Raw genomic sequence first — 17384 nt, forward strand, 5'->3', positions numbered from 1 at the left:
TAGAGCTACTTGTCGGTAAGTTATAACTCTTTTTAACGTTTTTCATATATATATGGTATAACTTAAATATAACCTCCAACACCCTCCTATAACATAACCAAATATTTCCCGAAATTTACTATTTACAAATCCATCGCTTTTTCATCCAGTTTTCAAATAAGCCTAACTCATATTTTTTTTATTTTTATAAAATTTTAAATGATTTGATGGCAGCATGCATAAATATATTAACTTAATAGTTTAAGAAAATTACATACGTGATTAATTTATAAATATTAATATTTTGATAAGTTTGTATGTAATTATTATTATTTTTTAAAATATATATTATTATTTTTAAATATCATTACGTATTAAAACTTGACTTGTTGACTTATAAGAAATGTCATTAGAAATTAGTTGGGTTGTTTATGAAAAGCTTATCATTTGTTCATAAATTAGTTAATTATTAGGGTGGTATACAAACAATACTATAGTTATTTAATATTTAGATAGCTGATTCCTACTCCTACGCTTCCTTTAAATGCTATAGTTATTTTATGGAGGTTTAGATGCCAAAAAACTTAAAGTATGGTAGATGTTTTGCTTTAAATCATAAATCCTGCTTGCGCTATTCGCGAAGCGGCAGCTTCCCACCACCGCCGCCGCCCATCGCTTGTCGCGGCCCGCCGCCCTCCCCTGCCGATCGCCATCATCCCCGGTTGTCTGTCGCACCCCACCTACCGCCATCACCGCTCTTTGTTGGCTTCCGCACGTTGACGTTTGCCAAAGTAAATACATTGTTGTAAATGTACTTCAAACCAAATAAAAAAATATAAAGTCCTATGTTTATTTTACATGGAGCCAAATAACTTGAAAATATTTCAAATATATTATAATCATAATATTCTGCTCTGTAAACTTTTTACATTGCATTTTAAATATATTATAATAATATGATAATAGAACAAGACCATCAGATATAATGGTACGACATGAAAAATTATTGTCAGGATATGACAATTATTGGTGATGTGTTGACATAAAATAGGCATGACATTAGAGTTTTATAGATTTCTAGCCAACATCTCCCACATATAAGGAAGGTTGGTCCATGCATGCTTTTCTCAGAGTTTATTTTAGCTCAACTCTGGCCAAAATTTTAAAAAACTTCATTAAACAACTCGTGTTCTTTTGCAGTGGTGCATCTGTAGCTTACCTGAGAATAATTTGTGTATCCCCTCGACATCCACACCTTACCGTTTCACTGCTCGGTTGTTGTTGTCAGTCGGACTATCTTCGAAACCTCTACTAATTGCCCAAATCTTAACCACCCAACTCTTTCTAATAATCTTATCAGTCCTACTCTATTTGATTTGGTAGAAATCGAATGGACAAGCTAGTTGCCACATTTGAATTAACAAGTTCAGTTGTACACAACAACATTTGGGATGATTTTTACCTGCTTGTGTGTTAGAAAAACTAATCAGCAAAACATAATATTAATTTAGATGTTAATTTTTCTTCTTATATTTATAACTTTTATGTTTTATAAAATTTATTTTTTAAAAAAGAAAGGTTTACATCTATTCCACTCAATTCTTGTGTGTTCATATATCTAACACCTAAATATTAATATGATATGTTATCAACAAATTTTCATAATCTAGCACGGATCTCGAGATGTGACACAAATCTCGAGATAATTTTTTGAACAATAAACATTATAATCTCAATTAAAAATCATACAAAACTCTAATTTTAACAAACTTACATTCAAACTGACTAGCTCGATGATACTAACACAATGATACGAAAGTGGGTCTAATCTAAGTCAAATCAAGCCTAGATCAAGCTGTTAAACCAATTTAAGAAGCCTTTAGTGCCCAAAGGAAAGGCCAAACATATTTCAAATCTAGCAAGCTTAAGGTCAAATCAAGCGTCTTGACAAGATAAATCTAACGAGTCTAATATCACTCAATTTTGAGATATTTAAGACACTCATATGTCCACAAAATACTGCATGATCGAGGGAATCTCTCTAGTTCATCTGATAAAGTGGTATGGATTCCTTCATTATTCGCAGAGAGATCTCTCCCAGACTCTATAAATAGAGCCCTACTCTCTTCATGAAAAGGAGAGGAGGACCTAGACTATGCAATAAAGGAAGACCAGAGCTCTAAGGAGAAGGAGTTCAGGTCCAATGTTCTACATTAAAGGTGCAACATGTTCCTATATTCGTCGACCACCGTTAATCACCACTAGTCATTTTTCATTGACCACCGTCGACCGCACTCTATTATTTGCAATTAAGTCCCTAAAAAATTATTGACGTACGTTGTAGAGTAATGAAGCACCATGCATGGTAACAACTAGCCCTACAGAGTTTTGAAACATCATACAGAGCGACTCACCTCAAAGATGGTGTAATAATATACCTCAAAGATGATGTAACAACACCTCAAAGATGATACAACATGTATCTCACGTACATTGTAGCAATGCACTCATAAAATGGTGTAATAATACATAAAAAATTGATGTAACAATGCACCTTGAATATTGTGTAACAATGTATCCTGAATATTGTGCAACGAAGTGCCCCACTTACGATGCAAAGCTGCCTCTCAATGACGATGTAATAATGGACCCCATAATAACTGTTTTTTAACTACCGCATTCAGGGTACGATGACTTTCTCGTACTCCCAAGCACACTTATCGTAGCTTATCACTATGGCCCACGCAACCAATTACAGTCTACTATATCCACAACTCATGTAACTCCTAACTATGGCCATTGCAACCTACAAATGTTATCACGACTTATGCAGTTCGAAACTCTGGTCATTGCTGCCTACGGATGTTATCACGGCTTATGCATCTCCCAACTCTTGGCTCTATGGCGTACAGATGTTATCACAACTCATGCAACTCCCCCCACCCCCCCTACCTTTATGGACTACATACATTATCATTGATCATGCAGTTCTCAATTCTAGCCTCTGTTGACTATGAACATTATCACAAGTCATTCAGCTCCTCCCAACTTTGGCCTCTATAGCATATGAACGTTATCACAGCTCATCTAGCTCCTATCTCCAGCCACAGCAGGCTATGACTATTATTATTGCTCATGCATCTCCCAAATTCAACCTACATGAACAAATACTACTATGAATTTCAACTACGACATTTATGACAAGCTGGTGCTACAGATGTCATCTACAACATTCAAGATGATTTACTGCTTCCATGACAATCGACTATGGTCTTTGCGGCCCACTAAGACTCTTAATTATGAGATACCCTTTTACATTAACTTTGTAATTTTATCTTTCCCAGCTCAGAAGAGGAGTGGCCTATGTACTCATAATTATATGGTGGATTACTTCAAATAAGCTACGCCTCGTGATTTTTTTTCCTTTCTAGGGTTTTCCAAGAAAAAAACTTTTGATGTATGTGCTAATGCAACACTAAGACGTTAAATAATCACTCTATAACTATGAATCTTTTAACACAAATCAGTTTTGTGCCATTTATAGGAAATGAAGTCTTGTTCGCCACAGTTCTGAAGTATGAGACACCAAGCCAAGTCTGCATTTCTCAATAATATATATCATCCAACTAGCGAGAACTTCTTATTTAACCTCTTAAAGATTTTTTTCTTTGCATTTCTTAATGTGGGAGCAAACTTTGTTGCAATCTTGAAAGGTTGTTTACGTTAACTTCTCAGACACGATTGTGGTGAGATAGTCTACCCGCATCTAATTAAGATAAAAATGCCTGTGGAAATTACTTCTAGTCTGTGGGGGGAGGGGGGGTAACCATCTCTGTAATCTTGGAAGGTCGTTCTGGTTGGGGGCAACTTTCATCAAAAAGAGCACTTCCTCAACGCCCTCTATCATACTGGTGTTCCTTGGCAGGATCAAAAAGCTTTTCTCTTCAAGGTTTGATAGATTTGTTGTTTTATAGTCTCATGTGAAAAATACCCCAACTAAAGGATAATAAATTCAAAAGCAATAACTAGTAACTTGCGAACATCATTCTTGTATTTCTAAGAAAAAGTATGGTCTATTTTGACCTATATCACAGTCTCAAGAAACACAAAATATTTGTTGACACCTCATTCTATGCTTAATCAATCCCAAAGAGACTCTGTTCAACATCTTTTCTCACATGTTATGGTCGTCAAGCAGAAGATTTCATTAACACGCTCGAATAGGTCAATTTAAACATGTGTGTTATTCCCTAAAAAATGACATACAATTTTTATTCATTTACATATTTAATTTTTAAATTTTTTTTTATATTTAAAAATAAATGCAAACAACTTATGCGGTATTTATGTAAAATTAAAATACTTACATTATATATATGGCATCCAGTAGATTCTTGCCAGACCTGTCCTCACATAATACGATAAAATGGCAGCAGAAAAACTGTAAAAATAAGAAAGGTCAAAAAAGAAAGGGTTTTTTAACTGTAATTTTCTGCATGGATGGGACAAATTTGAAAAGAAACATTTTAAAAAATTCAAGTGCAAAAAGATTACAAACAAAATGTAAAAGCTCGGGTTGTCAAGCTCGAGCGAGTTTAGGCTCAGCTCGTGTGGTAATGTAGTTATGTGTCTTCTTTTGCATATATTTGGCTCAGGTTTTACGCTTTAAAGTTAGATACAAATATGTATAATATATTATTATATAAATAATTATATAATTTTTTTTATTCGACAAAGAGTTGTTCGTGTTCGGCTCGTTTATAATTCGAGCTTTAAAAATTTGTTTGTGTTTGGCTCATTTACTTAACGAACGAGCCGAACACGAGCTACTTAACGAGCCGAACACGAATTGGTACGAACAACGAGCTCTTTTGACAGTCCTAGTAAAAGCCCGTGCATGCTTCCACTGCAAGAACCATAATTCTGAAATTTGTAATTATTTTAATTTTGGAGACTGAAATGAGAAATTCTTTGAGGGGAATCAAATTAGAATTTTGTCATTAAGGTCAAATTTTGCAAAAGAGTCAACCAAAAATACTCTAATTTATATATACATACATATCATTAAATTTTTATGTATTTACATATCTAACATCTAAACTTATTTACATACATAATACTTATGAAATCAAAGTGTTATAAATGTAAATATCATATTTTAAGAAATGTGTGCTATGTTTGTAGTCTTTTTTAACAAGTTTTGAGCTGTTAATTGAAGGATCAAATAATTTTATAATTTGGCATGATTATAATTAAATCAAGTGACTTAATTTGAAGGAATCAAATAAGCATGAAACCACTTAATTATTATAACATTAAGTCTCTAATATTTTAAAATAATATATTATGATCAAATGAACTCCTCTGAGTTGTTTGATAGAGTACTCTTGATATTGACAGTATTTAAATGATATCACCCCCAAAATAAATAAGGGAGTAAATAATATTCGACTCTCTATATGGACGAGGGAGTCGGTTAGGACTAAAGATTGTAAGGCTTAGAGGCTTGAAGGAACCTTGTTCTTTACTTGATCATGACCGTCGAACAATCATCATCAAACTACCTTAATTAGACTACTATCGTCCAACCAACATCGCCAAATAGTTGCCTCCAATTTATCATTGTTGGACCGCTTCTGCCCGACCAGCTCCACTATCGTCCATCATAAACAAACCACCATCGCCAATCAATCGCCGTAAGATTGCTACAACTTGTTTGTCATCATATGATCGTTATTGTCTATCAACTATTTTTAGATTGTCAACACCACCATCAGATTACCACCGTTCGATCATTGTGATTAAACAACCACAGCCCGTCCTCCACCATTGAACCCACCTTTATTAGGTACATATAATCTAACATTATCACCAAAATTGTCACCTATACTTGATTACATTTGCTTAGCCACAATCATTTGACTAAAATTATCTGATCACTATCAGACAACTATGATTTCCATAATTTTATCTCTCAAACATCATTGCCCTACTACATTTGCCTAATGATCATCTTATAACAATGATCGGTTGATCACTATAGCTTAACTTTGGCCGCCTAAGTCAAATAGCCAAATTATTGTCGTCCAAATATTGTCTTTCGACCTTTATTGCTTGTTCAAGGTTGATTTCTACTCTTACCCCAGTACGATTGCTTGACCACCACTGTCAAACTACAATAACGTGAATGTTCTCTCCTAAATTTCATCATATGTCTATGGCCGCTCGACCTCTATGATCCAATTATAATCATTTGAGCTTCATCACTTGCCTATGATTGTCTAACACCTGGTGCTCGTCCATAACCAACAAACCGTTGTCGCCCAACCAAGATCACTAGTCCATCATCACACGACTGTCGTAACCTAACTACCATCACCCGATTATGATTAATTGACAACCATTGCCATTTTCTAGTCTCCCAACCATCATCACCCAACTAAGATCTATCAACCACTATGATCTTCTAAACACCAACGATTGTCAGTTGTATCACACATTATCGTCCATAAGATTGATGCACGTCATTGATGCATGCCATCACCTATAAGATCAATACATGATATTCATATATGTCTTTACTTATAAAATTGATACATGCTATCAATACCAATATCACTACCCTCCAACCTCATAGCCTTTTGTCATCGACTGTGTCGTCACACACCATTTTCTAAGAGATTGACAATAATGTTGATGTTCACCAATTTTATAGCCTTACATCATCATTAGTATTTGCATATGTCATTATTTATACGACTGTGTCGTCACACACCATTTTCTAAGAGATTGATACATGTCATCAACACTAATGTTGATGTTCACCAATTTTATAGCCTTCCATCATCATTAGTATTTGCATATGTCATTATTTATAAGGTATTGCATGTCATCAACTCCAATGTAAGGCCTATCGGCCTCATCACCCATTATCACCAATAGTGTTAATGTAAGGCATCACCTAAAATATTGATGCACTCCATTAATACTGGTGCTAATATTCATCAACATTGATACACGTGATCACTGACAATATTGATACATGTTGTTAGCTTCAAAACTAATGCTCTTTGGCTTTGCCATATGTAGTCGTAAATAAAACCAACATGTGCTTCTATAAAGCTAATGTGTGCTATCAACACCACCATTATACTAAACTTCTTAATTCCTTTTCTTCTATTCTTAAATGAAAATGAACAAATAGGCAATAATATAATATCTTAAAGATGATTTCAATGACTTTAAGATTCTCTAATTTTTTTTCATTTTACATTAAACTACGACCTTCCTTATTTATGGGGAAGGTCATCATTTGTAACATATGAAATATACTAATGAAATTATTGTAATTGGGCCAGACTCAATGCTTTTTTCCATTTCATATTTTTCCACATTAAATTAGTGATGTTTTAAATAAAATTTTTTATTTGTATGTGTTATAAATTTTCATGTGAAGCCAATATAATAATATCTTATCATGTCATCATGAGTCTCCTTACATACAGTAGTGTTGATAACTTATGTAATAATGAGTTTATGCTGGGAGAACCTTCATTATAACTTTGAAATGTCATTCAAACTAATATCTTAGGCATAATTGTAAATAATCTAATTGTCATTCATTGAATTATCATTTTCAAAAGAAGAAAAAAGAGGTGGTGAAGGGGCAACTTTGACAACAATAACAAAATTAAAAAAATATATATTGTAATAATAATAATAATAATAATAATAATAATAAATACATTAATAATAACAATAATAATAATAATAATTCAATCACCTATTATCACAATAAATCCATAGAAAATATGTCACGACTGTCCTAATTATAGTCTTGAAATAATATTCTTATTAGCATCGATAGCATGATTGTAATAAAAAAAGTCTATTCATTCATATCTTTTCTACACAACCCAAACAACTTTTCTATCAATATTTTTAAGGCTTTCCACAATTATGATAAATATTTTAAGTGAATTTCAATCTCTATATACATCCTCAAATTAGACTTTTACTTCTTAGGCAATGTTAAAGTCATGACCTCACAAATATATATATATATATATATATATATATATATATATATATATAATAGCCTAACTGCAGAGTAGTCTTCAAGTAATGCCAAGAAAAACCAACCTAAATATGTCAAAAATGTTTAATAGGATTTCTCTTGATATTATTTCCACAAGTTAATATTTTTAAGTAAAACTCAATAAACAACTTTGGATTGGTAAACTTCCTTCATGGACTTACTTTGATATTTTCTCACTGGCTCACATTGGAACCAAAACAAAATTAATATGTCAATTATCATTAAAAGATTTCTCTTAACATTTTTTATCATATATTATGATTTGTGGGGACATCCCACACAGATATTCCAAGGAAGAAAAATATTTTAAAAAGAATAATGAATGACTCCTCAATATGGACAAGGAGCTTGTTTAAAATTATAGCATCAATGCACCTAGTTAATCTCATGATAATGCTTTAATTATACTTATATATTAACAAAAAAAGGGCAGGCATGTGTATGTTGAATAAGGAAAATTTTTTATTTCATATCCACAAAGAAATATAAAATAGAATCAATATATCTACAATGGACTTACTTTAAGGCTTGGCTAAGAATTTTTTGATAATGACTCCAATTTGATGTGGGCTATTTAAATATTTTTCTAAAAGCTATAGGAGAATATCCTTATGGATGTTGATATTTTTGGATCGTCACTTTGATCAAGCAATGTCAAACTTAAGTATCTCCTCATGTCATATGCAACTATCAATTTTTCTATTAGCTTTAGCTTCTAGAGGAATATTATTTTTTGCATTAAACATTTTGTGGGCTTTAAAAATTTAAGTCTAGACCTAAAGCCAACTTCCAATTAGATTTAATCAGCCTCTTTAGGTTGGTCCAATCATCAGCTTAGTCTAACAGTTCATGTATGAGGTCATCAAAGTCATCACTTCTAATTTTAATATACAATCCTTACTCTTATTCTATCTTCACAAACATGTAAGAGTGGCATGAGAAAATTCATCCATTTAATATATCAAACAAAAATATTTATGATATCAACACATAACAAAAATTCACAGACATACGTTAATTCAAAAATATTTCTAGAAACAATTAAGTCAAGCAAAATTTTAAATTGTTTTTGAAGCATATTGAGTAGAAGCTTCCATAAAAATGTTTAAGTTATTAAATCTGACATACAAGCCACAATAAATTCTTAAGTCTGCAATTAGAAAATTGTCTTTGAAAAAAAAATTCATGGAAATGGCCAATGACGTCTTCTTCAACCATAAAAAATTTTAAAGTTTTTTTTTTGACTCATTAGGCGATAAAAATTTCTCATACATCATAATGTCAAGATCCATGTACCAAAGTAGTAAAAAATAGAAATTCTCTAAAAAAGCAAAATGATGGAATCTAGCATAAAAAAATCCATGAGGGAAGCATGCATAAGCAAATGGTCATTCTTAAGAAGAAAATAATCACTACCACTTTCATAAAGTGAAAAGCTTAATCATAATCTTTAAATGGAACTAGAGTACTTAACTAGCTTTGTAAATTTTTGTAGGAACAAATTTTTGTAGTGATTCCTAACACATAATTAATGATTAATCATCATATTGCCTACCACCCTGCTATCATTTTTTCAAAATTTAAGTAAAATCATCTAACTACAAAAAATTTTGGACCCTCAAAGAAAGACAACAAATCTCATCTCCAAATTTGATTTACCTTAAAAGAAAAGTTAGCACATTTCTCAAGAAAAGACCTGAGGTATATTGTAAAAATTACAAGTCTTGATCACCTCTAAGTCTACTTCATTAGATATGAATAGTATACATATTTCTCAAAGAAAGACTAGATCACCATCACTGAGAATGCAAGTTTTGATTGCCTTCATATTTGGTTTGACCTCAGAGGATAATAGATGTTTTTTTTATAGGAATATTGAATTTTCACCATAGAAATTATAAGCTTTGTTGACCTCTAAATTTATCCATTCAATGAGTATAGTCAATGACTTATTTAAGGGTTGACTAGAACCTCATCGTAGTAATTGTAAGCTTCAATTGCCTCCAAGTTTAGTGTATTTGATGATGGTGGTTGTCATTTTTTTTAATAAGGACCAGAGCCTTGCTGCAAACCTTGAAGCCTTCGATGATTGAGTTCTTACAACATAGTTTTTACCCCATATAATGAGTCTACAAAAAAAATGTGAGTCTGCTTATAGTGTTAAGGCGAAGGGCAATGAGGGAAAAATCTAAAAAATAATAATAATAATGATCTTTCTGAATTTTGAGCAATATTTTTTTTGTAAGAGTACAAAAATGAAAGAAACAAAAAAGAGTGAATCCTAACGTTACTATGATAGATCGAAAATGGTGATGATGGGCAATAGGAAGCATGTCGGGCAACAGGGAACAAGTAATAAGCTATTGTTGAAATCCCGATCAGTGGTGGGGCAGCAACAAGTTAATATGGTGATTGATTGTGCAATGTATTTAAAAATAAGCTAAATTGATTATATTTTAAATATGAAAATTAAGCTAAAGAGTGAGCTTCAAATATATCATTACATTGTTTTTTTTATTATTATTCAACCAGACACCGAAAATGAAAGCATTACACATATAATGCAACAAACCAAATAGCCTCTTAATAATTAATGTAATGAGAAGCTCCTCATATATGATCGTGCTAGCTTGCAACAATATTGACAACTTTATTTGGTTGACCTTATGAACTAAGGTTATGCAGTTGACTTGTCTTGTCTATAGGATAAAGTATGCATTAGGGATTCTCAAAATATGAAGCTTAAAATTTTTTATTCCTAAAGGTTACTAAATAATAAATAGAGAAGAGGAGAAGACAGAAAAACAAATCACACATTCCGTTAATAAATTTTAAAATCTTTCGCTGTTATAATCTACATCTTCCATAGAATATGCTATAGAGTATCCCTATGTTGTCAAGGGTATAAAGAAAAGAAGCCTCCCATTGAGTCAAGCTAATCTTAAGAAAATAAAACAAAAAATTGCTCATGGTAGGGAGAGGTACATCAAGAAGAGATACTCTAGAGATTAAAGTTGAAACATATTCAAAATTAAAAAAAAATATGAGAAAATGAACACACTTCAAGTGGCAATGAGAGTTGGTTGAAACAATGAATGCAATCTTGGTTATTTGGTATCTTCTTTTATCCTTAATATGTTGGTGTCCTAAGAATTTTACTTGCCAAAAATCTTCTCCTATTTTTTGGAGAGTTAGTATATCTTACTGTTGTAAATCTTCATACTCCTTCCCCTCAATTAGTTTTTCATATTAACGTGCTTTCTGCAGAAACTCATAAATGTCTCAAAAAGCACTTGATCGTTTGGAGACTATATTTAAGAAGATTATTAAAAAACAGAAATGATGCAAGTTGTTTATTGTAAAAATTGATATTATCACCACAAATTATATATGAGAGCCACCATTATGTAAAAATTTAACCTTTCCTTTTCTTAAATAATGACTCTTTTTTTGTCGATATAAATAAAAATTTATATTATCACCATAAATTATATTTAGAGCTACCATTATGTAAAAATTTAACCTTTCCTTTTTCTTAAATAATGACTCTTTTTTTGTCGATATAAAAAAATGATGCAGTAGGACAAAGGAATCATGTTCATCTAGAGTTTCTAATGAAATCATGAAAACTTGGCCAAATAGAAAGAGTGCTAGTTTTTTAAATATAAATTCATGGAGTTAGAGAGCTAATGATCAAAGAGATTCAAGGAAGCATCATCATTAATGAAACTTGAGTGTTTCTTTAACTAAAAATAATTATCTAAAATAAAAATCCCACCATGTTTTTGCATACAATACGTGTTGATGAATCTCTTTTCTAAGTTTTGTGGGTTGTATAAAGTTCACGATCAAATTGGATCACTACCTTTAAATTTGAAGATTTCATAATTTTTTAAATTTTTACTGATTAATATTTTATTTATAAATGTAATTATAAAAAGTTACCTTAAATATTTATAACCATAAAAGAGGCATCATTTAACCCTCATCCTTTAGGTTGGCATAAAAGCATTGTGTGTATATGTGAGTTATTAGAGGATAACAAATCAGCTCTCTTGCTTGCTCATCCACTATGTAAAAAGAGAACATAATTTCAATTCACCAAGATGATATGCTAAAATGACAATAATAAAAATAATATTATTATTAGAACAAAAATAATTAAGAAAATCAAGGAAATATCATTTTTAAACATTTTTAATAACTTTATATTTATATATTTGAATTCAAATATATTTTAAGTGTATTTTATATTAATATTTTGAAATGAGCCATCTCAAGAGACAAAGAAATAAAACAAGCTCGTCGAATCAACTTGACTCAACTATACCCCCACTGTCCAACCACTACTTTTCTTATCACCGTCTTGTTGGGGCTATCAAAACGGCTCACTATTCACAAACAGCTCGTGTTTAGCTAGATAAATAGCTCGTATTTGATTCATCAGCTAAGCAAATGAGTCGAACAAGAACAATTTTTTTGCGTTCGAAATATAAACAAGCCAAGGAAAAAATTTTGTCATTTGTGTTCGGCTAATTTTGGCTTGAAATAATTATATGTGTATCTATTATTAATGTGTATTTGTTTTAAATAATAGGAAAAAATTGTCATTTGTGTTCGGCTAGTTTTAGCTTGAAATAATTATATATGTATCTATTATTAATGTGTATTTGTTTTAAATAATTTAATTGGCTACAAGGTTATAAAAATTTATAATCAATTAAAATTACTAAATAAAAATAGAATATAAAATATTAAATTCTATTTAAATAAATATTTTGATGTAAATAATGAGATTTAAATCTCGCTCTACCCTTAATATCCTACGGCTATATGATTAAGGTTGTCAAAATAGCTTATTCTTTGTGAACAACTTGTGTTCGTCTCGATAAGCAAGTGAGTCAAAACATGAACAAATTTTTTGAGCTCGATACATAAACGAATCGAACCCGAGCAATGATATTTTTTTACGTGTTCGTCTCGATAAGCAAGTGAGTCAAACACGAACAAATTTTTTGAGCTCGATATATAAACGAATCGAACCCGAGCAATGATATTTTTTTAACAAGCCGAGTCTGGACTCACTCAAGCTAGGCTCGTTTACACCCTTAACAATTGCATGCATGCTAGATTTGTCAAAACGGCCTTTTGTTCGCGAGCAACACGTGTTCGGCTCGCTAAGCTAAAAACACAGGCAAATTTTTTGCGTTGGAAATATAAACGAGCTGACCACAAATAGTGATATTTTTTAACAAGCTAAGCCCGGGCTCACTTGAGTTCGACTTGTTTACACCCCTAGCCGTCGCCGTAGCCGCCACATCATGTTTATTTTCCCATCTTATTATCTCCCTCTCCAACCACCTTTCTACCATTAACTTAACTTCATTGGCATTGAAAAAAGAACTGAGAAAAAAAGAAGCCCAGCCTTGCCTCTCCTCATCTAGAATGATAACATTATTGAGCATAATAAAATAGAAGTGCACACACTTGATGTACTACCATGCCTAGTGCATCATTCATGGCATCTAATACATCTAATCCACATCACACTAAGCATGAAGTCAATATCATACAGTCAAAAAAGGAAAGGAAAGAAAAGAAGAAAGACATAAGAAGAGATTGTAAGGAATAGAAAAAATTAAAGAAAGAGGGAGACAACCAATATAAGACATTAACCATTTCCCCCCAAAAAATAACCTCAAAATATGTTGGTGAAATAGCAAAGCTGGTTTGGTTTAACACTGACCACAATATGAATGTTCATCACACATAAGCTAATTATCACAAGAAAACCCTCTTTAATCCCAAAAAAATTCCATCAATATTTCAGATTTGTTCATTTTCATCTCATTGAAAAGAGAGAAAATTTATATGAAACATAGAGAATCTTCAACAGTGAGCCCAAACTGGAGAGAGAACAAAATATAATTTTCTCTACTTACCCTCCCTCCCTCCCCCTCACTCCCACTTGGACCCAATTCTGATGGTGGGTAGACAAACTCCACATGGCTTAAAGAAAAGACCAAAAACTCACCTCTGTCTCCCACAAAAAACATTCATTCTCCTTTCAAATTGTGGTTTTTCCCCAACCTGTCAGCACCAAGACCAAGAGCTTCAAAAATCTGCAGATAACCACGAATCAGAAAGCCTTAAAACTAAAAGTTTTAATTAAATTACTATAAAATCATTAACATGAAACAAAAAAATAAACTTGAAATTTTATTTTAATCAATAAAATATTACCTAACACATCATATCTCTTCACCAACTCCTTCATCACATTTCCAAAAATATAGTTTTTGTTTAAATATAGAAAGAGAGAAATTATTTCATCCAGACATAATGATTCCATGAAATCATCTTAGTTTGACTCAAATATCCTATTTTTAAGTGAAAGTCTTTTTCAAAATGAAATTTTTAAGCTCGCCTGAATATAATTAGATCTTGTAGAAATATTTTATTTGCAAACATAATCAAAAGTATAGGGCATATGATCTGAGGAATTCAAACTTCTTTGTTTATTTATAAAAAATTACATCACCTCAAATAGAAGAAATTGATGTGGCACCTACCTTGTTATTGTTTATATGAATAGTAAGGCATTAATTAATACAAAAACAAATCACACTTTTAATAATTAATAATCTATAATTAATAATCTGGTAACAGCGACATCAATGGGTATAAACAGAAGTATCTCTATCTGAGCATAAGCTTAGTGTTTAAATAAATGCTCACCATCTTTCTTTTTCATTAGATTTCTGGCAAATAGGAGGCAGATGACCAGAAATCCCAGAGCTGCAGCCCCTCCCACTACAATGGCCACCGTCTTCCCTGTTTGCTGACCTGATTCAACAGCGACCAGAAGAAAGAGAAAGCTTCAGATTTCCATGGTGGAAGAAAACAGTGTAAATTTAATAATTTGTCTGCAGTTCACTAGAATCAATAAATTTTCTATTTTTAAAAAGATTTAGATAAGCCTAAGAGCTTCTCCTTTCCTAATTTGTGAATAATTAAAGAACTATAAGAAATCAAACCATATAAGAATTAGAAGAATTTAACTGGAAAGAAACAGTGAAAAAAATGTTGTTTTTTGTTTTAATCCACACTAAACAATTGAGGAAACCAAGAAGCAAATACCAGAACTTAAAACCGAAGAACATTCAGATTTTTTATGGGATTTTTTAAGCAAATTTGATCATAAGCTCATATACACAGCATACATAAGGCTTCGAATCAGAGAGCTCTTAGTTCGAAGCCTAAGCTGCCAACCAAGCAACCAAGATGAGCTGCAGAAAATCCAAATTATGACATTTGCACAAATTATTCAGAACAATCAAAATTTTAATTTCACAACCAAACTTGAAACCTTCAGAAGTAGGTAAAAAGCACAGCTAGATTCAAAAAATGAAGATCCATATTAAAGATCCAAACAAAATTCGCTTACAAAGTCAACCCAAAATCACCATGCATGCCTACCTACCTCCATCGCCACCCCCACTTCCCCCCCCCCACTCCCGCCGCCGCCGCCGCGAGGAACTCCATTTGGATAGTAACTATAGCTAATGTAGCATTTATCAAGATAAACCTGGCCGGAGCTAGCCCCTCCGCATTCGACTTGTGACTTCTGTACAGCTTGCTGAACACACTCACCACAGTCAGCTGAAGACAGATCTCCCTCACACTGCGCCATGGCATAAACCGATTGGTAACTGGTCGCGAAGAATCCTCCTCCGCCGGTCACCCCGTTCTCCAAGCTCGAGAGAGCAGTGTCTCTCTTCTCCTCAAACCCTACCCCTCCGCCACCACCCGAACCGCAGGTCTTGTAAAGCATCTGCGTTCCCGATACCTGCGGAAATCCAGATATCTCGTAGAGCGCGTAGCAGCCGGCGAGCTGGATGCGCGTGGCCACCGTGGCGCCGCACAGAGAGCTCCACATCTGAACTGCCTTCGCGACGCAAGCTGCACAGTCGGAGGAGCTGAGATCGCCGCGGCATTGAAAGAGGCCGAATATGGGTTGGCTGGAGGAGGAGGAGGTTGTGGTTTTGTAGAACTTGGAGGAAGCGGATTGGGAGATGATGGTGGAGGAGAGTGACGAGAGGGTCTGCTGAGCTCCGCCGACCCCGCCGCCGGGGAACTGCTGGTTGGCGCAGCCCTTGTAGATGAGATCGTAGATGGTGGCGGCGGAGGTGCCGGCGAGGAGGGAGAGTAGAGTCAGGAGAATCGTCGTCGGGAATATGAGAATCGGTTGTGGGGCTGAAATTGAGAGAGAGCAGGGCTTTGGAATGCCCATCTAGGGTTTTTCTCTCTCCCTACCGCCTCTTTGCTTCAGCCTTTCTCTCTCTAACTAGCTGTGCTTCTCCATGCCTACTCTCTCTTTAACTCTTTTCAATTAGTTGTCCTCAATTTTTTTATTTTTTGAATTTTTTTTAATTAGCAACGGTCGTAATGGTTGTAATTATTCACATTTAAATGAATTAAAATAATTATATTTATAAATATGATTTATTATATAAGTGAAAATAATAAATAAATAATAATTATTATTATTATAGGTGTGGTTGATCATGGCTTTTTAAAGCTTTCTTTTAAGGTAAGCCACTAACTTAGAAATGGGGCCAAGGGATGGTGGATTTACCTTTTTAAGGAACTTTTTCTTTTTCTTTTTAAATTTATTTTAAAATTATGATTGGTGTGAAATGATGTCTTTAGTAGAAGAAGATTATGATCATATGTCATTAAAAAATTATTCTTAGTAAATATAAACTTTGATGCAATTTCTAGGGAAGTATTTTAAAAATTAAATTCATGATTATTTAACTTTTATTTTCAATAAATTTATAGTCTCTTGCAAGATGAATCCAAGAGTCCTAAAAAATGATATGTTGTAAGCTTAAATAAGTACAAATCAAATATTTTAATTATGATTAAAATTTTTTTAAACATTAATTATATGGGTCAAATAATTTTTAAATTTTGCATAAGCTGATTAAGCCTCAAAATAAGAGAAAACATGAGCTCAATGTCGCTTAATTTCAAAGTTAATAAGGGGCTTATTTTCTGAGAATATAATTTATTATTGCAATAATTAATATGTTTTGTTTGATGTGGTATTTTAAGATTTAAGAAAGATTTATCAAAATATTAGTACAAAAAACTATAAATAATTCACATGCTCTATATAGAAGGGTGTTATACATGAGCTTGGGAGGATATTAGAGTTTTGAAGAACTCTAGAGTTCAATTTAACATTTGATATAGATGATCACTGCGAGCCACAACATTGCCCAACTTTATTGTACAACTA

At 32.7% G+C, this 17384-nt stretch overlaps 1 protein-coding gene across 1 annotated transcript; it reads right to left on the bottom strand.

Annotated features, from left to right (window-relative positions):
- Positions 1-13762: 13762 nt before the first annotated feature.
- On the bottom strand, positions 13763-16457 carry LOC110023766 (cysteine-rich repeat secretory protein 3-like). Its single transcript, XM_020723333.1, has 3 exons — positions 15557-16457; positions 14816-14923; positions 13763-14199 (listed from the first exon to the last, which is right to left on the bottom strand). The coding sequence occupies exons 1-3, from the start codon at positions 16368-16370 to the stop codon at positions 14192-14194; spliced, it is 930 nt and encodes a 309-aa protein (XP_020578992.1). The 5' UTR covers positions 16371-16457; the 3' UTR covers positions 13763-14191.
- Positions 16458-17384: the final 927 nt, after the last annotated feature.

Source organism: Phalaenopsis equestris, unplaced genomic scaffold (assembly GCF_001263595.1).
Source record: "Phalaenopsis equestris unplaced genomic scaffold, ASM126359v1 Scaffold000229, whole genome shotgun sequence".
Lineage (NCBI taxonomy): Eukaryota > Viridiplantae > Streptophyta > Magnoliopsida > Asparagales > Orchidaceae > Phalaenopsis > Phalaenopsis equestris.